Source organism: Sarcophilus harrisii, chromosome 3 (assembly GCF_902635505.1).
Source record: "Sarcophilus harrisii chromosome 3, mSarHar1.11, whole genome shotgun sequence".
Taxonomy (NCBI): Eukaryota; Metazoa; Chordata; class Mammalia; order Dasyuromorphia; family Dasyuridae; genus Sarcophilus; species Sarcophilus harrisii.
The window spans coordinates 524,693,982-524,719,132 of NC_045428.1; the positions used below are offsets into that span (position 1 = coordinate 524,693,982).

At 32.3% G+C, this 25,151-nt stretch overlaps 1 protein-coding gene across 2 annotated transcripts; it reads right to left on the reverse strand.

The window, feature by feature from the left end:
* Nucleotides 1–751: 751 nt before the first annotated feature.
* Nucleotides 752–25,146, reverse strand: CKAP2 (cytoskeleton associated protein 2). 2 transcript variants are annotated; one of them, XM_012545257.3, is made up of 9 exons: nucleotides 24,987–25,146; nucleotides 22,707–22,791; nucleotides 16,382–16,466; nucleotides 15,382–16,265; nucleotides 14,581–14,788; nucleotides 9,367–9,537; nucleotides 5,956–6,025; nucleotides 4,037–4,319; nucleotides 752–1,618 (listed from the first exon to the last, which is right to left on the reverse strand). In XM_012545257.3, exons 1-9 carry the CDS (start codon nucleotides 25,042–25,044, stop codon nucleotides 1,357–1,359), a joined length of 2,106 nt encoding a protein of 701 aa, XP_012400711.2. In that variant the 5' UTR covers nucleotides 25,045–25,146; the 3' UTR covers nucleotides 752–1,356. The 2 variants fall into 2 exon arrangements, with proteins under 2 accessions (XP_012400711.2, XP_012400713.2); XM_012545259.2 differs by lacking the exon at nucleotides 22,707–22,791 and having other exon boundaries at nucleotides 24,987–25,144.
* Between the last annotated feature and the right edge of the window lie 5 nt (nucleotides 25,147–25,151).

Consider the following 25,151-nt stretch of genomic DNA (forward strand, 5'->3'; position numbering starts at 1 on the left):
CAAAAGTATACAGAGCACTAAAAACAATAAAGACTGAGAAAAGGCCATTAAATTTAGCAATTAAGGGTCGTGGGACCAAAAGATTAAATTGTAGAAGAATAAAGAAATTTAATATGAGTGGAAACAATACTATTATCCTTTATAGAATTTTAGCAGGGAAATGAAAAGCAATGAGAACAATTAGATTTATTCTACTGGACTGTAGAGGGCGGAATCACTTACCAGGCAAAAATTATAGGGAGATATATTAAAGACCACTCTAACAAATAAACGTATCCAAAAAAAAAAAAAAAAAGGCAGGGGAGAGGGGCCTTGATGATAGGTCCTTGTCACTAAAGATTGGAGCCTAAGATTACCTTCCATTTATTCTGCATGCATGCATGCACACACACATACATACATTACCTCTTCCTTTAAAATTGTACAGGGGCTGTTTTTGCTTTTTATTTTATCCCCAGTATTTAGTATGTTTAGCACATTATAGGAGTGAAACAAAAAACAAACAAACAAAAGGGTATTTCAGTGACTTGATTATGGGTAAGGATGGATTAAATGACCTATTAAGTCCTTGCCAATTCTATGGCTGTGCTAAAACTTTACTTGAGAAATTTACTTATCCATAATACTTTAGATTAAACAATGAGGCTTCACCTTAAGACATTATTATATTTAAGAATCCCTACAGATTTTCTTAACAGAAAAAAAGCAAACTTTAAATATATGTAACAAAGAGACACATTTGTAAAAGTTATTTATGATAAAATTTTTAATATAATTTTTATCTTTAAAAAGCTCAACAAAATTTCAGTTTTAGTTATTAAATACTGAGAAATATTTGGAAGACTAGTGTTAAATGAATGTAGATTCTACTCCAAAAATCCCAGTTAAATTATTTAAATTTTACTAAGAACACATTTCTTCTAATAGAAAAAAAAAATATGTTAGCATACTTCCTCCAACACAAACCTTTTCTAACACTGTTCTTTTGTTTAAATTGTATACATTTATTTAAATAGTCATAAAAATGTAGGTATATGTAATAGCTTTGTTATTCTTGAATTAGTTATACTGAGATTCTTCGTGCTCAAAACAATGTAATGAAGAAATATAAAATGCCTAATAGTCTTGTTTCAAAGATTCTCTACTAATCTTAAAAAAAAGAACTAATATGTTACTTTTTGAAAGTAAGGATAAATCTTTTACTAATCTATAAAAGTCAAATTCTGCTATATAAAGTACCTTATCAATTATATTTTCATTGTAGTAATAACTTAGGTAATATTCTACATATCTGTGGGAAATGTGAAATCTGAAACACAATAGGCAGATAAATTTTTAAATTCTCTTGTTAAAGCTTCATTTTTTTTCTGTTTCTTTTGTTTCTTCGTCAAGTGAACTTGCAAAGAGTGCAGTGTTTGGACGGCATATGTAAGCGCTTGATTCACTTCCCAGTTCTGCTAACTGTTCCAAAGATGAAACACAGGGATAATGGTCTTTTAACATATCTGGTAATTTACAAAACTTCTCCTGAAGACGTCGAGAACGTCTCACTGGTGTCAGAAACTTCAAGTCCTTAAATGAAGAACTATTTTCATCAACATTCATCTTCTTTTTCACACTAAAGGAGAACACAAAGTTATTCTTAAAGCTTCACATCAAACTATATTATACTTTTTTAAGTGCTAAGATTTAGGAGGCAGTTCATCTTCAAGTAACATTAAAAGAACATTAGTATAACTACCTGCTAATCTCAAAAAGGAGAAATTAAAACTCATACCATAATATTCAGACACCAGCTGTTTCCCCTCTTACTCTCTTAACTCAAAGATAAAATATCATCTTAGAGGACTAAAAATTATTTATTAAAAAAAAACTTCTCTTTTTGATCTTGCCTTCCACTTTATAGTCTATATATTTTCATTTCATTAAACAATTCATCATTGTGTTGTTTCCTGCCACACAATTAGGAATATCTGATATATAGGAAGCCCAATTACTTAAAGAATTTTCAACTAAAAGTTTAAACAATATCATATATAATCATATATCACAAACAATATCATATATGATATATTACATATCATATATGTAGTACCTGCTGTACAAGGGGGAACTAATAACATGATTATAAAATGTTTGTTGGGGGGAAAAAAGATTTTTCAACTAAAAAAGAGTGTTATATAGATAAGATTTGTTGTTGACATGTTATTTTTAAACTGTATAATTTTGTTAACAACAAGAAGAAAATATGACAGGGGAAGTGGCAGAATGCTTCCACTGATACAATTACAGTGTTAACGAGGGCCTCCAGAATACTTGATTAATACCTTGTAATGAATTTATGGGAAGACAAAAGGGAAGAGTCAAAGGGAATAGACAGGCAGGCATGTATGTGACATTGCTAAAGGAAATCTCCAAATTGATGAGCTTATAAATCCATTTGAATATTTGAGACCTTTTTTTGTTTTATTTTGTTTTTTAAACCTGACCCTGATTTCATCTGGGTAGGGAGCTTCCAGTGAGAACAGCTCTTCAGTTTACATCTTAGCCAATTGTCTAACTGTTTCCAATATATCAAATGCAGTCATAACACTCCTGAGTGTAAACCAAATCAAATTAAAATGTAACTGGGAAATATGTCACAAGATAAATAAAAATAAAGCAGTGTTATTCATATGGTTTTCTAAGTCACTATGTGGCCTTCAGTGATCCCTTACTGGTCCAGGTCACTGAGAGGTTAGGACTTGCCCAGGACTAGTTTGTATCAGAGGGAGGACTGGAACCCAGGTTTTCCTGATTGTAAAACCAGTTCTCTATTCACTACACCATGCTTCCCATTATACTTGAGATGATGCTGCACTAACATAAATGTATTTTCAGTAACCAAAGTTTCATCATCACAATGAAGTAAAATGACTTGAAAAAATTTTCTTTTGGAAGTAGGAATTTAGAGAAGGGGGAAAAAAAGACTAAAAATGACAAAAAAACTCAAGCAGAAAACTCCAAATGATACACTATTTAATTTAGAAATCATTCTCCTAACAATCTCAACATTTGGATTTCAGAATCTTTTAAAAGACTAGCTAAATCAGTGGTGTCAAATTCAAACAGAAACAAGGCCACTAAACTATATACAAGGATTTCTGCAGGCTACATCTTGACTTAGAAACCATATATTATCTCTATGTGGAATTCTAGCCCTGACAGGCACAAGTACAGAGTAAGGGCTACCTGGAGGTGTCATATTTTTATTTTTATATTTTTAATTTATTTAGTTAACCATTTGCCTATTACATTTTAATCTAGTACAGGATGCACAACGGTTGCCCATTGTCAGTCAATGTGGAGAGTTATGTTGTTTAATACCTCTGAGCAAGAAAATGTTTTAAACTGAGTTAAAGTTCAGTGAATTTCATCAGAGGTATGTTTGATTAGTTTTTTTTTAAAGCATTCAGCCTTGATTCCCAAACTATGCACAGTCCAAGATACCACACTGAATTCAAAGGGGCCCCTTAGGATATTTTAAATTTTCCAGCAAAACATAGTGATAATTAATAGTCTAATACATCTGTCCATCTATAGACACTGTGATAACTACTAGCTCAAAGGAGTTTATCTTTCAACATTAGATGCTACATTCCTTCTGACGAGTCTCTCATGTTTGAAATATTTTCGTGTATTTGTCTTTTCAGCTATGTCAATAACTACTAGAATTTTCTTGTTTCTTAGAAATTTTATATAAATATCTGTCAACTCTGAATAGTCAGTAATCCAAATTTTATTTTTTTCACTTAGCTAAAAGTTGGAGGTCCACTTCTTTGGCCTTTTAGGTCCATACCAAATGGAATTATTAAGGTTTTTCTCTTTTGGTTTAGGGGTGCTATAAAAAAATTACTTAGATATTAAAAGTGCCATGAATCAAGAATATTTGGGAACTTCTGCATTATATTACATTAATTGTGTGAAATTGGGGTCTATATGTTTCAAGTAAATTTCTGTACCTTGATACACTAAATTTTGGAAATTTGTGACTTACCTTTGCAAATATGGGGTAGTTGATACATTATATTTAATGACATAAGAACCCCTGGTTTCCTTGTCAGGAGTCTCTAAATCACTGTTTGAATCTTCTGCTTTACCCTCTTGCTCTCTTTCAAACACTTGAATTTTTACATTCTTTGTTTTATGATCTTTATCATTTGATTCTGAATTTTCCACTGCTGATGTCCCAACTATATCAGTTTTATCCTGATTTATAACTTCTTCACATAGTTTTCTGACTTCTTCATTAGTTGAACAAACCTCATCAACATTCTCCCCTGAAGAAAATACATTTAAAAATTAGAAACTTTTAGTCAATGTTACAAGAAAGGTTTCTGGTTAAAGAAAACATATATAGGTGACTGAATTTTTAAGCCAAAAATAAGGGACAAATTGTAACAACTAAGCATCCTATTCATAATCTTCAGTTCTAAATTATCTTAGAGACCAGAGAGTCTAAAATATCAAAAAACAGACACATGAAAATCTATTCTTAGAAGCTGGGAAATTCCATATGAGGTTATCAAACTAGCTAAGTGATTTATTGTGAAGGATAGAACAGTCAGAAAAATGCTGGTTCAAATCTGACTCGGATATTGGCTATCTGGCCCTGACTGAAGCCTTCTAAAGCCATTTCCTCCTCTACACAACAGGCAAAATAAAAACTCACCTATATAATGGAGAAAATAACAGTACTATCTTTAAAGAGTTATTGTGAGAATCTAATGAGATAATACATGTAAAGAACTTTATCAAGTTGAAAGTGATCTACAAATGTTACCTATAATTATTATTTCAAAATAACCTCTTAACATCAAAACACCATTATAAAGTGATAAAACCTATAATGCCACTTTACCTCTAATGTTACTTGGTCTTTCTATTTATGACATGTTCCCTATAAAGTGCCATTTTTAATATCATTTCCTCCTCATATCTTGCTTTTGCAAAGCCAATTAAAATTATCTGAATTTGCCTATATTACTCCCTAAAATAAAAGATGAATTAAATGATCTAGCTCTAGCATTTCATAAGTGATTGGACCTCCTAAAATTTTAAAACATAGACACAATCTTCATGTTGTCTGACAAAAGGAAGGAGTGAAGCATTAATAGAGGTTAAATATTTAATTTAGCCAAAATACTGAACTTGCAGTGGGCTAGAGTGCCATGCTGTCTTATTAATGCTATAATTCTTGTATTCCACTACTTCCCAATTTTTTTCCCCAAATTATTTTCAGATTCAATATTTACACTGATGAAGAAAAACCTAGGACATAAAATTCCCTTTAGTAAAGAGAGTATTAAAGATAAAGAGCAAAGTTGAAAATACTTACTAAAGCAGATGACTTACAAGTATAGCAAATTTTTAAGACATTTATTCCACCACACCAGTAGGAACCTTGCTTTTAATATGTAAAAACAAATTACATATCACTGAAATTTCTTCCTAGGCCAGATTAAGTCCAATGTATGAAAATATTACTTACATCTTCATCTCTTTTCTTCTGTTTTAAATGAAAAATCATTTGGTCTAATATATACTGATGTAAAAGGCTACTCCATCCATCCTCTGTTCATGTGGGAATTTCAAAGCAGGCAGATGACTTATAACCTAAAATAAGTGCTCAAATGTCTACCTATTTTTGCTTATTAAAAAATTACTTCTATAAACTATCTCTGGAGCAGAAATATCTGTTGGTCAACTGGTAAGTTTTTCTAGAAAATAAATTCACTAAACATCAAAGAGACTCACTTTTTCCCACAATGAATGAAGGAAAAAAATGCTGTAAATTTAGCTAGAAGAATAATAGAATGGGACTAAAACAAAGTTAAAAGCTTAAACAAAAGTTCATTCTAATAAAAACTAATGAAATAGGAAATTATTTTAGGGAAATAAAAGATTGTAATTTACCAGAATTAGCTGTCACTTGACTCTTCATTGTTAAGATGTCTGCAAATGTGTGTCTCATTTCTTCCATAGGCTTAAGAAAAAAAAATTAATTCTTCTTAGTAAAGAAAAGCATAGAATGAGACAAAATTTTTAGTCTCAAAACACTAAGTTGGCCATAGTAAACATTAAGAGAGCACATTTTCATACTTTAAAACCAGAAATATTTAAGATATGAAATAAGGGTCCTTCCTGTCTTCATATATGTATACTTCCACATATGTATAATACATATACATGAATATTTGGGTTTTTAATCTCATAACTATTTTCCTTCCTAATCCTACTACTATCATCCTAAAATCAAGGCTTTTATGACCCCACGATTATAGAAACAATCATCCAATGTTTATTTGGTTCCAGCGTCTCCTATTTTTCAATATATTCTGCAAAAATTCTAGATTCTTAGCCTAACACTCAGATCAATGTCCCTACTGAGGCAGAGTTTTATTTTTAAAGTAGCTGGTTAAGTGTGTGAGACCAAATCTGATTTAAGGTCTTCCTAACTACAAGAATAGCACTGTATCTACTGTGCCACCTAGCTGTCTTTCCTTTTTCTGAATGCTTATATTATATTTCTATCATATTATTTGTATGAGACTTTTCTCTCTAGTTCTTATGGAACAGCAGCTCATATTTTAATGTTTTAGTTTGAAAAATGCTTTACATATATTACCGCACTGATTCCCTCAACAATTCCATGAAATTGGTGCTATTACCCTCATTTTATTAATTAAGAATACTTAATTAATTAAGAATATTTAATTTGCGATCAAAAGACCCAAGCATCAGTTCATATTTTTCACTCATTTATATTGTATGAGTAAGGAAAGTTCATTTAACCTATTTGAACCTCAGTTTTCTCATCTATAAAATGAGAATAACTTCATCTGTCAACCTCTCTCTCTATCTCACAGGACTAGAAAATTTAAATGAGACAATCCACGAAAATGTACTTTGTGAACTATAAGCATTATGAAAATGGAGTGTGGAGTCAGAAGACCTGACTTCAAATCTGGCCTCAGACACTTACTAATAACTATGTGACCCTGAGTAAGCCATTTGATTTGCCTCAATTTATTCAACTGTAAAATGCAGATAATAATATCTATCTCCCACCAGTGTTGTTGTGAGGACCAAATAAGAGAATAACTTTAAAGTGCTTAGTACAGTGCCTGGCATGGAGTAAGTATTATGTAAATGTTAGCTATTATTATTACTTTGTGAGATTGTAAGGATCAAACAGCTTAGCAAAGCACCTGGCACATTGTAGCTGCTATATAAATGTTTAAACTTCCCTTTCTCCCTTAATACCATCACTAGATTGTATGCTTCTTGAAGGTCTATGTTTGATAAAGTTTCATACTTCCCAAAATATATGACACAATGCCATGTATAATCAGAGACATATTCAAATATATGTGAAAATAGAGTTGTTGGCCAAATCCTCCAAGAAAAGATAAGAAGATATGCTTTAGGAATATGCTCTATAAAAGCCCATGGAGAAAATTGCTTATGATCATACATACTGGAATACAGTCAGAGGTTTATATTAACAAACTTTTGTGGGACATTTATATTTATGTGTAAGATAGAAGACTTGAAATATATGTTTCCAAAGATGCCGATTGTTTCTTAATATTCCAACTTGTTCGGAAGGTTATGGGAGAGTTGACACTGGTTTACTTCTTAATTTGTCTTAAGAATGCTTCAGAACAATACTCATTTTAATTGTATTATCAAACATTTTCCTATCAATTCTACCTATTAAAGATGCTTGACAAATTGATTCCATTTAGTATAGCAGTCATACAGAACTGTAGCAGAGGAATTTCCTTTTTTTTTTTTTTTTTTTTTTTAAATCAAAGATTTTTATTTTCAAAACACATGCATGGATAATTTTTCTACATTGACCCTTGCAAATCTTGTGTTCCAAATTTTTCTCCTCTTTCCCCCACTGTCTTCCCTAGATGGCAAGAAATCCAATATAGGTTAAACATGTTAAAAAGAAACAAAAAGTGAGAAAGAAAACAAAATGCAAGCAAAAACAACAAAAAAATGAAAATGCTATGTTGTGAAACACACTCAGTTCCCACAGTCCCCTTCTCTGGGTATAGATAGCTCTCTCCATCACGAGATCATTGGAACTGGCCTCAATCATCACAGAGGAATTTTCTGATCAAGATCCTTTCAGTGGTTCCAACAAGTTAATATTACTTTTATAATAATATTATAATTCTTTAACTCATAATATAGACATAACTGATATAAACAAAAGCACTTCAATAAATTTTAAGATTGATCATAATCTTGAGACCAGTATAAAAACCACTGTTCTGATTAATAAATGACTATTTATTCTGATTAATAAACCACTAAAAAATACTTAGTAAAGCTGATTCTTTTGCATTTGTGATTATTAGCACCATTTTTCATAACCAAAAATTAATCATATAAATAAAGACTTTTCAAAGAATTGATTAATTTTGAATTGGAATTTGGGGGTGAAGAAGGAAGTGATGTTAATTCTAAAAAATGGCCTGAATTACCTTTCATTTAAATGCCATAGCAAATATAAATGATTATACATGCTGTCCATAAGCCATGTTCTCAATTTCATTTTTTAAAAAAGTATGCAATTATATTCTGTCAATAAGAAGTATTATGTATAGTATACAATAGGATGTGTATTTAGAAATGATAAAGATGAATTTGGACAAAAGTTTAAAATGAGAGAATTATCTGAACATGGAATATATTTTTGAAAAAACAATGCTATTTTATTGCCCACATAATATGGATGCAAATGTATTGAGAGAATGAGGCAGTAAAACTGCTCTAAAGTAGTTAACAAGCATGCTGGACAAGTATTTTTCTATTTGAAAAGTAACTTCTCAGACAAAATTTTCAAATTTCTTTTCCTTTAAAAAGCAGATTTCTTAAGCAAACCTGTTCCAATTCAGTTTGCCAAGTAAGTTTCCTTCCATGAAAGCAAAATGTTTCCTTAAGAACACAGAATTCATTTTAATTTAAAATGCAGATTCAGTATGCAAACCAGTTATAATTCTGTTTCCCATACATGTCTCCTTCTGAGAAGCAAATATGTAATCTATACTTTTCAGTTATATTTTTTTTGTTCCAAATTAACAAATTACTTCTTGTTTCATGTAACTTTTATAATTAGGTCATCAATGCTGATCATTTTTGGGAAATGGATGATAATTTTCTAAAAGAAATCAATTTTGTTAACAGCAGAGCTTTTGTGATCCTTTCCAAACCATATAAATAACTAATTTCCTATAATTTACACTAATAGTTTCTAGAATAATTGCAATAATCATACAATAATAAATACTAATAAATTGTAGTTCTCACCTGAGCTCCTGCAAGAATGGCTTTTTCATATATTGCAATGATATTTTCAAGAGGACTTGTAATTGGTTCAAGGCGTGCGAGACACACCCAATATTTAACAAGTTTCTTGGCATCTGGAATTTTTACAATAAGCTCCTCCAGTGTTAAAAGTACTTCTTCCCTTGGACATCCCTAAAGTTGGAGAACAAACAAGTAAAATAAATGACAATGTATTTATCTTTCCTGCTTAAAACATTATGGATAACTGATAATTGGCTAGACTATGTATTTGGCTTTAAAGATAATCCTAGAAATGATTTACTTCTTTTCTCTTATGTAATAGTTGAGATGCTTATTAATATAAAATGTCTGAGAGAGCAATAAAAAGAGGTGATAGTAGAGGTCTGAATAACACTGTTGGAATAAAAAAAAAAAGTTAACTATCATGATTGCTATAATGAGACCAGAAAAATTGTGTGTGTAAAATGCCTAACTGAATTTTTCTGTAATTGATTTTTTTTATCCATGCAAAAGTAAATGTTAAATTCTGAAGTATTATAAATTTGAGATTTGCTGCACAACAGTTTTTAATTTCCTCAAGAATTACATATCTACATACCCAAAAATGCAAAAAAAAAAAAAAAAGTATTTCACCCTTAGTTTTGATGATTAATCATCAATTCTTGGTATAGTAGAATATGCAGTGGGGATCAAGTTCTAGCTCTGCCACTTACAGTATAATTTTGAGTGAAGCATTTCATTTGTCCAGAACTGGTTTCTCATCTATAAAATTAAAAGTTTGAAATGGATGATTTCCTTCCAAAGTTCCTTTTCTAGTTCTAATATTCTGTAACCCATCTGATAATTTCCATGAAATTTTAATATTGACTTAATAATAGAGTCATTACTCTATAGTTTAGATGGTGACCAAGTCAACATAAAAAGAAACCACCTACTAGTTTTTCTGTAATTCTACTTCTCAGTGAAACTTCCTATAATACATATATATACAAAAAGAAAAGTGGGGACTACTCATATTTGTAAGTTAATATCTCAGCTTCTTTTTAAAGAAAAATCTTTATCTAGCTTCCAAAAGAACCAATATCTTGATTTACTATGAAATTGCAAAAATGTGCATATTACATGTTTCTTCCTTTAAATCCCTTTCAATCAATTTGCAATCTGAAGCAAAAGAATGGTGCTAATATGGATCTCTAAGTCTAATCAATAACAGTTTTAAACACTTTGAAAAATGAGAATAATTTTGGTCTTCTGAAATTTAACCTGGCCCTAATGTAGTTAAATAAAAGTACAAAATTTCTTATGATACTAAGGTAAAGAACCTTAGTTCAGAAGATAAATAGTACTAGAACTTCTAAAGGTTCCTAGGACCACATAAGTTTTAGAAAAAGCAGCATTATGCATGAAATAAGTTAAAAAAAGAGTTCTCAAAGGAAAAACAATAATCTGGGATGAGAAAGATTTACAAGAAAATTGTAACATTCAAAGAAAAAATATAAGACTGTACAAATGTTTTACTAAAGTAGGAAAAGACGAGATCCACCAAATCCTTCTATGAAAAAGTAGGTGTATGAAATGGCCATACTAGATCCTGAAGAGTTCAAAAATTATACCTCCCTCCCTTCTTGGTAGAGATGGGAAACTACATGTTTGGAATATATTGTAATGCACAGTTGATATGTTGGCTGGCTTTGTTGAACAACATTTTATACCTTTGCCACAAGACATGGCTTACTGGAGGGGAGATGGGCAACATTTACTCTGAAGGAAGAAATAAAGGAAAGATGGAGGAAGGAAGGAAAAAAAGAAGAAAAAGAAAATTAAGAGGAAATATACAAGCATTTATTATCAACTATGTACCAGGTACTGTACTAATAAGCATTTTACAAATATTCTCTCATTTGAGCCTCAAAATAACCCTGGGGTTTAGATGCCATTATTAAATCCATTTCACAGTATTACACTGTTATTAAGTGTCTGAGACCAAATTTGAACTTAGCTCTTCCGGATTCCAAGCCCAGTGCTCTATTCATTGTACCACCTAGCTGTCTCTGGAAATGAAGGAAATATAAAAACAAAAGTTATCAATTAAAAATAAGATAAAAGTTAAAAGAAAAAGTAACATGTAAACTATTACATGTGTCTGCATATGGCCAGAGGTCAAAGTTCTACAGTAAGGCAAGAATTAAACTAAGTAGGACTTCTTCCCCATGTTCTCATGGGATTCTTACTCATTAAGTCAAATTCTATCAAGAATTCAGCTGGTGAACAGTCTCCAACCCTGACCCTTCCCCCCTTCTCCTAGTGTCTCAGAAACCTGAAAGTCAAACTGACTTAGGTTGTGATACCAGATATATCACATTAGAGCTTAATCAGAGAACTGAGGAAAAAAGAGAAATGAGACAGAACACACTTAAGGTTATGTGGAAATCTACTAAACTTGTAGGAAAGAGCCCAACATCCTGGTGAGGCTAGTTCAATACCCCAGAGAAATTACTTGGAGCACAGATCAAGGTTGGTGAAATGTCCAGTATCTAGTGTATAAAGAAGCTAAAATAGCTTTGAGATCCAGCTCCCACAGGAACTGCCATCAAAAGGGAAAGAGTTAGGAAGAGAACAATAGGTAGAATTAAGAAAAAAGACTCATACTACTAAAGAGCTCAGAGAGAAAAAACTCAATGAGATGAGCATAAACAGATAAACAACAAGGAAGATGATAATAACAGAAGGAAATATGGTCTTTAGATCAGGTAAAATAGCACAGGCATTCATAAATATCGCAAAACAAAGGAAAACTGAATTAATACCTGATGAGGGAGAGGGATCCTGAAGATCCCTAACAGAGCAAAGAAAACACATTAAAATGTTCCTGAATGATTTAATGAAGGAATTAACAATAGTGAAAGCAGAATTTATGGTCCATACAACAGAAATAATTGGTAGAACAGAAAAAAAGAATTCATAGTGACAAGTCTTACTAAAGAAATAAAAGAAAATAACTAATTAGGAATGCAAATATATGGAAATAAAGGACAATTTAGAAAAGAATCAAAAAGCAATAATATTAAAAGATAGTGTGCTCTCCATATGAATACTGATTTTGAAGACAAGATGTTTAGAAACAACTTAAGGATTTAAATTTCCTAAATGAAAATGACAAGTCAAAAACCTGACACCATCATGTAAGAAATAATATAAGAAAAAAGTCCAAAAATTCTGGGGGAAACTCCAAAACACATAATAGTTAAATTCTACCAAACAACAAATTCTGCAAGCAACCAGAAAAATCCCTATCATACATAAAACAAAGAAGGAAAATTCTAATAACACAAGACTATTCTCCACCCACAAGAAATTGTTGATAAAAAAAATGGCATTTGTCCCAAAGAGCAAAGGACCTCAAGATAAAATCCAAGGTGACCTTTCTGACAAATCTAAGCCTATTAATGAAAAAAATATGGATGTTCAATTTAAAAGAGGTATTAAAAATATTTCTAGAAAGAAATTATATACTTGTTAAATATTGCACACAGCACAATTCTTAGAAAAGAACTCTATTTGATAAAAACTGCTGGAAAAATTGGGAAGCATTTTGGCAAAAATTAGGCTTAAGCCAACACCTTATATTACATACTAATTTTAAATGCGATGTTACTTTACTACTTTAAGTCATACTTTAAAAAAAAAAAATTGGAAGAGAAGCAGATTACATACCTTTCACAGTTAATGAGAAGATTTATTGTAAACCAAACGAGAGATAAGTGTTCCAAATCTCTAATAACAAAAATGCAAATCAAACAACTCTGAGGAACCCCTCACTCTGCAAATTGGCCAAAGGTGACAAAAGATGGAAACAGTCAATGTTGGAAGTTGTGCAGCGATAGGTACCCTAGTTCACTGTATAATAAATCAATACAACTATTTTGGAAAGCACTTTAAAATTATCCAAATAAAATATCTAAATTGTATTTATCTTTTGACTCAGAAACTCCATTTGTACCTTATACCCCAAGGAAACCATTAAGAAGAAAAAATTCCTATATATGCCAAAATATTTACAGCAGTACTTTTTGTGATAGCAACAAACTGGAAACAAAGTACATGGCTATAGATTGAGAGAATGACTAAAGAAATTGTGGCACAGGAATGAAATGGAATGTTATTCTTTAAGAAAAGGGAAATATGAATAAAGCATGGAAAAAGCAACATGAAATGATGCTGAGTAAATTAAGCGGAGCCCCAAAACAATGTAAACATTAATTACAACATAGGAAACAAATATACAAATAAATTTATGAGTGAATGTTGCAAAAGTATAAAGTAAAGGCAAGGCAAAAGAAGATATGAAACAAATTACCTTTTTTCCAGAGGTGGAAGGTTTACAAATGTTGTATATTGGAAATATTTTCAGACTTTTTGGGTGTATTGATCAGTTATCCTAATTTTTCCTTTTCTTTTTCTTTTGGGGGTGGAAAAAAAAACTTTTGAGGCATCTAGGTGGTGCAGTGGATAGAGGACCAGCCTTGAAGTCAGGAGGACCTGAGTTCAAATCTGACCTCAGACACTTACCACTTCCTAGCTGTGTGACCCTAGGCAAGTCACTTAACCCCAATTGCCTCAGCAAAAAAACAAAACAAAAACAAAAACAAAAACACCCCACCCACACACACAACTTTTGATGTATGAGATAGCTCTCTAGGAGGTAAAGTGAAACTAGGGGATGTAAAATCAATAATTAAAAAAAATTTTTTTCAAAAGAATTCAATTACAAAGATTGGTGAGCTAGGAGAACAGGCTTTGTGGTCTATATGGTCTTCAAAAATGTGGTTGTGCTTTCAATATATAATATTTTGATTTCTCTCAGTACTGTCAATTTTGTGCTTATTAAACATTTTTGATAAAAGACTATCAGTGATAAAAGAAAAAGGAATTTGAAAATCTTATCACTGTTCTGCTACAAATATTTATTGTCTATAAAAATCCAGTAAGATAAACAAATTTTGTCACTCAAGTAATGAGACTAATTTTCCTACTTCTATAACTGATAGTCCTATAAACTGGTTTACTCAAAAATATAAGATTATTTTTATACAAAAGATTTTTAATCTCAAAAATGACATTGGTAAAACATGACTGAAAATTTAGACAAACAAGACTGATGTATACAAATGAAGTAGTAACTACTGAATTAAATAAATTAAAATTCTAAAATACCTTATTAATTAAGTTCAAGTATTCAGAAAATATTTTGTTAACTTTATCAGTGAATAATCTTTGCTCATCTTCTTCTGCAATGGTGGTCCAGAAAGACTCAACTGGTTTTTCTTTTGGTAATTCCATCTTAGATGGAGCAGGTACACCAGATATAGGGGGTCTTTTAATTACTCTTCTTTTGTCATTTTGCCACTCAAGCAGACGAGCTCTACAATGAAAGAAAATATATGAGGATCATAGATATAGAATTAAAAGAGATCCTAGAGATTGTCCACATTAAGTCACCTATGGTTACAGATGAGGAAACCAAAGCCCAGAGGAGTAAAACAATTTACCCAAATTTTAAGTGTCAGAGTCAGGATCAAACCTAGATTCTCTGATTATATATAGCTTGTGGTTTCTACTGTACCATGCTTAATGTTGCCATGCTAACATTCAACAGGACTTTGTCACATAAAAAAAAAAAAAAAAAAAAAAAAAGCAAAGATGGTAAGGTGGAAAGGATTCAACATTCTAAGGAGGTATTCAAGTTGCATATAGCCAGGGTTTGAAATTTAGGTGCTGTTAATCTCAAGGGTCATCCCAAAAGAACCAAGTTTCAATTTAGATTATTTAAAAAATATACATAAAAACATCTAAACATATACTTTGCTTTAGGGGCCATCTTTCTAGAATAGTTTAAAGTTATTTGCAAACCATGAAAAAAGAAATATATGCCTAGTAGATTATACTGTATTAAAAAGCAGTTTGTAAACTATTATGAAAATAATTTAGTAAGCCTTTTTGGTGATTTATTTTTACCTTCTTTCTTCTGCCGATTCTTTGGTTAGTGTAGTTCTTTGTCCTGTATTGATAGGTGGTCTTGTTAATGTGTATCTTCTCTTATCAACGATTTTGGAATCCTCTCTGAATTTACTACTGAAAGTTGAGGCAGGTTTGGATTCAGAATTACGAATGGCTACAGCTACAGATGTTGTACATTTTGATGAAGCTTCATTTTCTTTTACACTAGAAATCAAATCAGTCTTGCCATTTGGTGGAACTGGATTTGAGGCAGGTAATCTCTTTTTAAGAGGCTCTCTTCGGATAGTAACATTGACAGCTGTTCTAACAGTGGCTTCTTTCTCTTTGTTCTGGATAGCATCAACCTTTTTCCGAGAAGACTGAAAGGCTGTTTTGTTCTGGGAAGAAGGAATACTATTAGATTTAGTGGAACTAGTAATAGATGTTGTTCTACCGCCTTTCACAGCTATGTCGATTCTGCTTACAGACTGAGTTTTAGGAATAGTAGTTGAAGTTGTCTTATTTGTCATAGAACCTTCTTCTGAAACCACTGATGGCTTTCGAAATGAGTCAACTTTAGACTGGACAACTCTACCACGATAGGAACCAAGGACGGGCTTCTTTGGCAAAGTAGCATCTTGCTTCAATTTCTCTGCAGCTAGTTGTTTCTCCTTATTATTTCTTTGAAGGCGAAAGGTTTGACTAAGTGACACAGAGCGAATTTTAGGGTCATCTTCATTTGGTAACACTTGTATAGCTTGATCACAGTTCTCAGGATAACAGACATCAACTTCTATGGTTGAATTTGTTAATACATTGGTAGATTTTAAAGGAATGCCATTTCTTTCTACCGTCAGGATATTTTTTCTCCATATAGGCCGATTAACATTTTCTTTATTATCCTGAAATAGTTAATTAGATGAGTCAGTAATTTATGATTAATTTCTATCGGAGAAAAAAACAAGCACAGGACTAAATTATAAAATTTTAAAATAAAGGATTTAAATATTAGACGTACCATTTTAGTGCTGGTAAGCTTTAGTGCCTTTGGAATTTTTTTGATTGAGTCTCCAGCTACTTTTTTATTATAGTTAGTAGTATTGCTTTAAAAAAGAAAAAGACAAAGGAAAAATTTTAAGAATTTGAATTGTTTAAATATACATATTCCTTACTTCCCCACATACTTTAAAAGCTCTCATTTATAAAAAGTCTGAGCTAATTATAAATCACTTCCACTTTGAGGTATCATAATACCTGATACTTCAGCATTTCTTTAATTAAAAAAAAAAGCAAACATACTGGTTTTCACACAAGAAATTCAAACTACATATAAACAGTTATGTTAAAATATATTGATATGAATTTTAGTTTTGGTATGTTTTGGCATGATACCTTTATTACCTTATTTTAAAGATAAATTCCATTTTTTCAAATAATAAAAATTAATTTTATTTGCTTCTATTCTTTGTTCCCAGATTGAAAAAGAAATAAAGAAAACCCTAGGAACAATTTTGGAAACTCAAGTAAAACAAATTTCTGTTCTAGACATATCCAAAATTATATGGCTGATTCTCTATCCTGAATGCATCAATTATCTGTCATAGCATGTTTTATTATCAATTCTCTGGAATTTTAGATAATCACTGCAGTAATCGGAATTCTTAAAAGCTTTCAAACTTGATTATTTTTACAATATTGCTGTTGTATAAATTGTTCTCTTGGTTCTGCTCATTTCACTATGTATCAGCTAATTTAAGTCTTCTCAGATACCTTTCTCTGACACCATCCCTTTCTTATGGCATTAATAATATTTCATTGCATTCTTATGATATCATTTGTTCAGACACCCCCCCAAATTATGAGTGTCCACTTAGTTTATAGGGTTTTTTTTTTTTTTTTGCTACAACATAAATGGTTTTGTACAAATGGATCCTTTTTATCTTTCTTTGGTATCTCTGAGGTAACAAACTTTTTCGGTTTAGATGTTTTAGTTTGTTTTGGTTCAAAATCCATATTAAGTTCCTCACATTTATTGGTTTGCTTATCTCTATGACCGCTTGACAGTCACAAGAGTCTTCCAGCAAGAATTTTTATGTTAACAATTATCTTTGTAAGGTGAAACAAGAGATTAGAAGACAAAAGAAAAGAAACTTTCATACCCCAGGAAATATTTTCAGAATGAAATATCCTATCACTATAGATTCCCAGGTTGTAAGGTATGCAATTTCCAATTATTTCCAAGTCCTTCTAGTTTCCAAATATTTCACAAAGAAAATAGTTATCTGAAAAGTCAACAGTCCCATAAGCCATTGTTTAGAATTTTTAAGCAGTAAAATTAGTTTTGAAATGTAGTAAAAAGAGATAAAACAGAAATAATGTTACAAAAAGATACAATAAAACTTCAACTATCCAAAATCCTTAGTTACTCTGCATAGCTGACCAGTCAATTCATTATTTAAAACTTTTTATTTTAATCAATACCAATGGAAATATTTCTAAAATATATTATGTTCCTGCTTTCTTAAACAGAATCACAACTTCTATTAGTCATTCGTCATAAGTTTAAGTGTAATGAGGAAGAAAATTCTGAACTAAATGAGGAAAACAAAATCTGGAATAGGCATTATTACACATAGACCACATAATATGTGGCTTTAGGAAAATCACAAATTCTTCATGCTTCAGTTTTCCTCACTTAAAAATGAGAATAAACAATTCTTCTCTTCCTACATCACAGGGTTATTGATTGATGTAGATAAAAGCTCTTTAAAAATTATAAGGTATTAAAGTGATGACTAAAATATTACTGTGGCACAAAAAAAATGATAAATACAGATTCAGAGAAACATGAGAAGACATGAAAAGTAGTAAGGAAATTCACATATACAATGAAGATAACAACATCCACAGAATGAACAATTAAAAAAAAAAATCAAAATTAAAGGCTGTGTAATTATAATGATTAAGCCATACAACTACACTTGCTATTATATTAATAACTAAGGATTCAGGCTTTTCGACCTTTATTTCCCTATTTAGGGCCCAGAAATTGTAGAATTTTGGTTTCTGAAAGACATGACTGATAAGATGAGATTGTCCCAACTCTTAAGGATCATGCTTGATTTTGCGGAGAATTTCACCCAAGTAGGAGACCTTCTATTTAGTAAACAGAACCCAGTCTGGATATGTTCTTATTTGAAGGAAATGAGCCCTTGTCTTTTAACCCTCTATTAGAATTTAGCTTATGAAGGAGAAAACCAACCAGAGTAATCTGATGGAGACAGATTCCCCCTACCCAGACTGTTGCAAGTAGCTAAATCTCATGATTAACCCAAATCCAAGCAGGAGATGCTGAAGGCTACCTCCTCATTAAATGTTGACCATCAGGGGTGATTTTCACTTGTTAAAAGCATTCCCTCTCAAAATATATTTAACGTAGGAGCAGTTAGATGGTGCAGTGAATCAAAGCACTGGCCCTGGATTCAAGGGGACCTGAATTCAAAACCGGCCTGAGATACTTAATGCTTCCTACCTGTGTGACCAAATCACTTAATCCAATTGCTTCGCCAAAAATAGATAGATAGATAGATGAATGAATGAATAAATGAAAATTAGGGCTTTCAGGCTCTCCATGTTTTTGTTTTTAGTTTGCTGAGAAAAACCACTGACCACCACTTTATTGAGTATTAGCTAGCCTAATTAATATATTATTAATCACTCTGAAATAAAGTTTCACAGGGTTTTCCACTTGTCATAATAAAACTAAAAAAATGTATATAGTTCTTTAAGAGGTTTACAAAATGCTTTCCTCAAAACAAATTCTGTCAAGTAGATAGCACAAATATTATTCTCAAATGAGGCTTAGAGAGGTCAACTGAAGTGGCTGATCATAAAGCAACCAACTATTAAAGCCCAAAGCTTAGAAATGTAAGTCTAGATAAAATGTCACAACTTCTCTTTCTGGATCAATACTCTCAGGCTCAAAAACTCCCTGAAGAATTATAATTTTTAAGATAGATTATTCTGCTTGACTGAAAATGAAAGGAGAACCAATGGAGGTTGTTATAGATAAAAATATTTCAGCACAATATATGGAAAAATATTCCAACAATTTGAGATCATCAGAATAAGCTGTCTTGCAATATAAGATCATCAGAATAAGCTGTCTTGCAATATACTGTGTCCTCTGTCACTGTAGAATCTTGAGCAAAGGCTAGGCAACTATTTGTTCAGGTATATCAATAAAGAGGGATGCAACCCTGAAGTATAGGTTGAAATAAAATAAAAATCTATTTTCAAATATAGTTACTTACTCATAGGATTTGGAGAACTAATCTATACATATTGCAAAAAGGAAATCAAGAAGGACATCTTGTAAGCAGGTACATCTGAATGGAACCTTTAAAGAAACTAGGATTTTTAAAATGTGGAGATAAAAGGAATAACTTTCTCATGCATGTGGGACATGTGTTAAGCAGGAGAACTACTTAACTAGTTCTATTTTAGAACAAGTTATTAATCAACTCCCTAAGAAAAAATCTCCAGAGCCACATGGATTTACAAGTGAATTCTACCAAACATTTAAAGAACAATTAGCTCCAATACTATATGAACTATTTGAAAAAAGAGGGAAAGGACTCCTACCAAATTCCTTTTATGACATAGACAAGGTACTAATACCTAAACAAGGCAGGATGAAAACAGAGAATGAATATTGATGCAAAAATCCTAAATAAAATATTAGCAAAGAGATTACAGAAAGTCATGCCCAGGATAAAACACTATATATAACCAAATAGGATTTCTACTAGGAATCCAGGGTTGGTTCAATATTAGGAAAACTATTAGCATAACCGACTATATCAATAACCAAACTAACAAAAAACATATGATTATCTCAATAGATGCAGAAAAGGCATTTGATAAAATTTGAAACCAATAACTATTAAAAAAAAACATTAGAGTATAGGAATAAATAGACTTTTCCTTAAAATAATCAGTAGCATCTAGTTAAAACCATAAGCAAGCATTATATGTAATGGGGATAAACTAAAACCATTCCCAATAAGATCAGGGATAAAACAAGGTTGTCCACTAACATCATTACTACTCAATACATTAGAAATGTTATCTTTGGCAATAAAAAAAGAAAAGAGATTAAAGGGATTAGAGTAGGTAATGAGGAAACCAAATTATCATTCTTTGCAGATATGATGGTATACATAAAGATCCATAGAAAATAAACCAAAAAACTATTATAAACAATCCACAACTTTAGCAGTTTCAGGATACAAAATAAATCCACGTAAATCATCAGCATTTTTATATATTGCCAAAGTCCAGCTAAAAGAGATAGAGAAATTCCATTCAAAATAATTGTCGATAGTATAAAATATTTGAGAATCTATCTGCCAAGGAAAATCAAGAACCACAGAACACAACTACAAAACATTTTCCACACAAATAAAGTCAGATTTAAACAATTGGAAAAATATCAAGCGCTTTTGGATAGGTCAAAAGAATATAATGGAGATGACAATACTACCTAAATTAATCTACTTATTTAGTACTATAACAAATCAAACTCCCAAGAAATTATTTTACAGATCTAAAAAAAATAATAACAAAATTCATCTAGAAGAATTTCAAGGGAATTAGTGGGGGAAAAAATGCCCATGAAGGTGACCTAGCTATACTCAGGTCTAAAACTATATTATATAGAAGCACGTATCAAAACCATTTGGTACTGGCTAAGAAATAGAGTAATCAATAAGTGGAATAGATTAGGATCACAGGACAAAATAGGCAATGACTATAGTAATCTAGTGTTTGACAAATCCGAAGACCCCAGCTTTTGGGATAAAAACTTACTATTTGACAAAAACTGCTAGGAAAATTGTAAACTAGTATGGCAGAAACTAGGCAGTGACCCATGCCTAACCCCAAATATCAAGATAAGGTCGAAATGGGTTCATGATCTAGATAGAATTATATTATAAAGAAATTAGAAGAACACAGGATAGTTTACCTCTCAGATCTGTGGAGGAGGAAGGAATTTGTGACCAAAGAAGAACTGGAAATACTGATCACAAAATAGATGATTTGGATTATAGTAAGTTAAAAAGTTTTCTACAAACAAAACTAATGCAGACAAGATTAGAAGGGAAGCAATAAACTGGGAAAACATTTTTACATTCAAAGGTTCTGATAAAGGCCTCATTTCTAAAATAGAGAATTGATTCAAATTTATAAGAATTTAAGTCTTTCTCCAATAGATAGTCAAAGGATATGAACAGACAATTTTCAGATGAAGAAATTGAAACTATTTCTAGTCATATGAAAAGGTGCTCCAAGTCATTATTAATCAGAGAACTGCAAATTAAAACAACTCTGAGATAACCACTACACACCTCTCAGATTGGCTAAGATGACAGGAAAAGATAAAGATAAATACTGGAAGGGATATGGGAAAACTGGGACACTAATACATTGTTGGTGGAGTTGTGAACTGATCCAACCATTCTAGAGAGCAATGTGGAACTCCGCCCAAAGAGTTATCAAACTGTGCATACCCTTTGACCCAGCAGTGTTTCTATTGGACTTATATCCCAAAGATATCTTAAAGGAAGGAAAGGGACTCACATGTGCAAAAATCTTTGTGGCAGCCTCTTTTGTAGTGGCAAGGAACTGGAAACTGAGTGGATCTCCATTAACTGGGGAATGACCGAATAAGTTATGGTATACGAATGTAATAGAATATTACTCATCTCTAAGAAACGATCAGCAGGATGATTTCAGAGAGGATTGTAAAGACTTATATGAACTGATACTAAGTGAAATGAGCAGAATCAGGATATCATTATACACGGCAAAAACAAGATTATACGATGATCAATTCTGATGAATGTGGCTCTCTTCAACAGAGATAATTTGATGCCAGCTCCAATGATCTTGTGATGAAGACACCCATCTACCCAGGACTGTGGGAACTCAGTGTGGTTCACAACATAACATTCTCACTCTTTTTGTTGTTATTTGCTTGCATTTTCTTTTCTTTTTTTTTCCTGGTTTGATTTTTCTTGTGCAGTAAGATAATTATATAAACATGTATGCATATATCGGATTTAACATATTATTTCTACCACGTTTAACGTATATTGGACTACTTGTCATCTAGGGGAGTGGGTATGGGAAGGGGGGGAAAATTGGAACAGGGTTTTGCAAGAGTTAATGTTGAAGAATTATCAATGCATATGTTTTGAAAAATAAAAAGCTTAAAAAAAAAAAAGAAATACCTTTGTCTTAAGTGTTATGTTATAAAACTCAAATAAGCTTTACTCTACCTGGTTATCTGCTTTTCCTGTAAATTTAAGGAAGAAAAGGCTTTCTTTCTTGCAAGATATTCCTCAAATTTTTGTCTTCTTTGTTCTAATAGACAAATGGAAAAGATAAATCAACTACACTGAAATTTCAACAAATATACTAACAAATTAAAGCTCTTTCAATTAACAGTACTTCAAAGAAATATCTGTTCAAAGTAAAGCCTCTATATCACTGGAAAGTAGAAATTAATGGATTCTGCTTTATCTAACAAGATCACAGCAGCATAGATTTAGGGCTGGAAACCAGTGGTTCTTACAGGATATGTCAGGGCACACTAGCTAGGTATGTCATGAACTGTATGGAACTTGTCATGAATTATGTGGAATTCAAAATTTGCTATCAATTGGGTATGATTAATTCTCCCAAATGCCTTTTTAATGTGCTGAGATTCTCCAAAACAACAACAACAAAAATATTCTCCACCTCTGATCAAAACAGAACCACTGTCCAAATCCCTTATTTTATGTATAAAAAAACTGAGGCACAGATATATCATAAAGAAGGATGCATGATTGAAGTAGAGGTTGAAATAAAATGAAAACTTATTTTTAAATATAGCAATTCATTCAGGTAGGGTTTGGAGAAGCAATCTATACAAATTACAAAAGGCTCAATCAACTAGCAAGTTTCTGAAACAAGATTTGAACCCAGATCTTTCTGACTTCAAGGTAGGTGCACTATCTCCTAGAAGACCCTGCCACTCACATGCCATGCATTAAGTAGTATCACTGGGGTTCTACCACTCTCCTCACCTTCAAGAATCAACATAAATTGCCAAACGATAATTCATAATTCCAAACATAGAATTCAAGTACAGAGTTTGGGCTGCTAAGATTATTAATAATTTTTTCTTTTACCCTTTTAAATTCAAACCACTTTTCATTTGCCAATTGATTACTAATTCACTCTAAAAAGGACTCTTTCAATATCTTGACTGTAAAAGTGATTCTCCGGCCCCCTGAATACCTAACCCTACATATTTCATACTGGGATTCTATCTTTATTCTCTGTAGGTCTGTGACTACCACTATCCAAATATCTTCCTTCACTAATGAATATTCCTTTCCATAGCATTACTCTGGCTCAAAGTTAATAACCTAAGAAGTAGGAGACATTCAAATGCCTACCATCCGTTTTCCACAAGAAACATAACCGGCAATAGAATACCCTCAAAACCGGCAGAAATAATAGCTAACACATATAAAACATAATTACAAATGTTAGCATTTACATGATAAAAATCTGGCATTTATATAAAAACATAAGGCATATTTACATGAATCTGCATTTACGTAATATAAATAGAATAGCTAGTATCTGTACAATGTAAGTATAATTCACTCACGACATGAATATTATAGCCAATATTTATTATAGAGGAGCTATAGCATTTGTACAATAAAAATAAAATTCGCATCTAGTGTGATATAAAATAATTAGCATTTATATGATATAGAGTAGCATTTATAGAATGCAACTATAATTAGCATTTACTAATATAAATGAAGGAATAGCTAGCATGTATGACATAATATAATAACAAGCATTAATATAAACAGAATAATTAGCAACATAAATATAACTGGCAATAGTATAATGGCTAGTATTTACATAACAATATGAATAGTAGTAAAAATAGCTAGCATTTAAATAACACTTTAAGGGTTGTGCAATGCTGTTCCAAAGGTAGGCTCGCCTTTGAGACTGGGAAGACAGCAGAAAGCAGGTGGTGATCACGCTGGCTACCCGCGTCAGTAGCGCAGATGCATTAACGCAAAGGACACACGACGGGAGGGAGAGGGGAGTTCCTTGAGGAACCACGGCAGCCCCGCCCCCATGCACCCCATCACCCAGTCTCCTAGTTCAATAGACCATACGCCACAGACAGTTCTGAACAGCCGGAACCAAGTGTCTCCCCTGGACTGACCTACTCCCACTCCCCGAACTACCCACCGCAAACCAGTCAGTCAGTCAATAAGTGTTTCTTAAGCACCTACTACGTACGGGGTGCTGGTTTCAGCTGGGGAAACAAAGGAAAGCAAAGGGTAGGCTCTGCCCTCAAGAAGCTGCCAGTCTAAAGCTACAGATTCACCGGAAGTGAGGAGGAAAGCAACGCCCTCCGCCGCCCCTCACCCCCGCAGGCCAACCCGAGACCGAGGCTTCGGCCGAATCTCTCAGGCCCCAAGAGCCAGCCTCCGGCACCCATCCCCCATCGCCCCTCGCGGTCCCGACACCTTCACCTTTGCACAGCGGCATGGATCGCTGGGTGGTGGGCAGCTGCAGGCCCGTGGCGCTCATGATGGCCGCGGGGCGCCTCGGGCCGCGTCTCCTCAGAAGGGAAGAGCGCGCCTCCTCAGCTCCGTCTGACTGGACCGGAGGAGACGACAGGCAGCCGCGTTCGACCC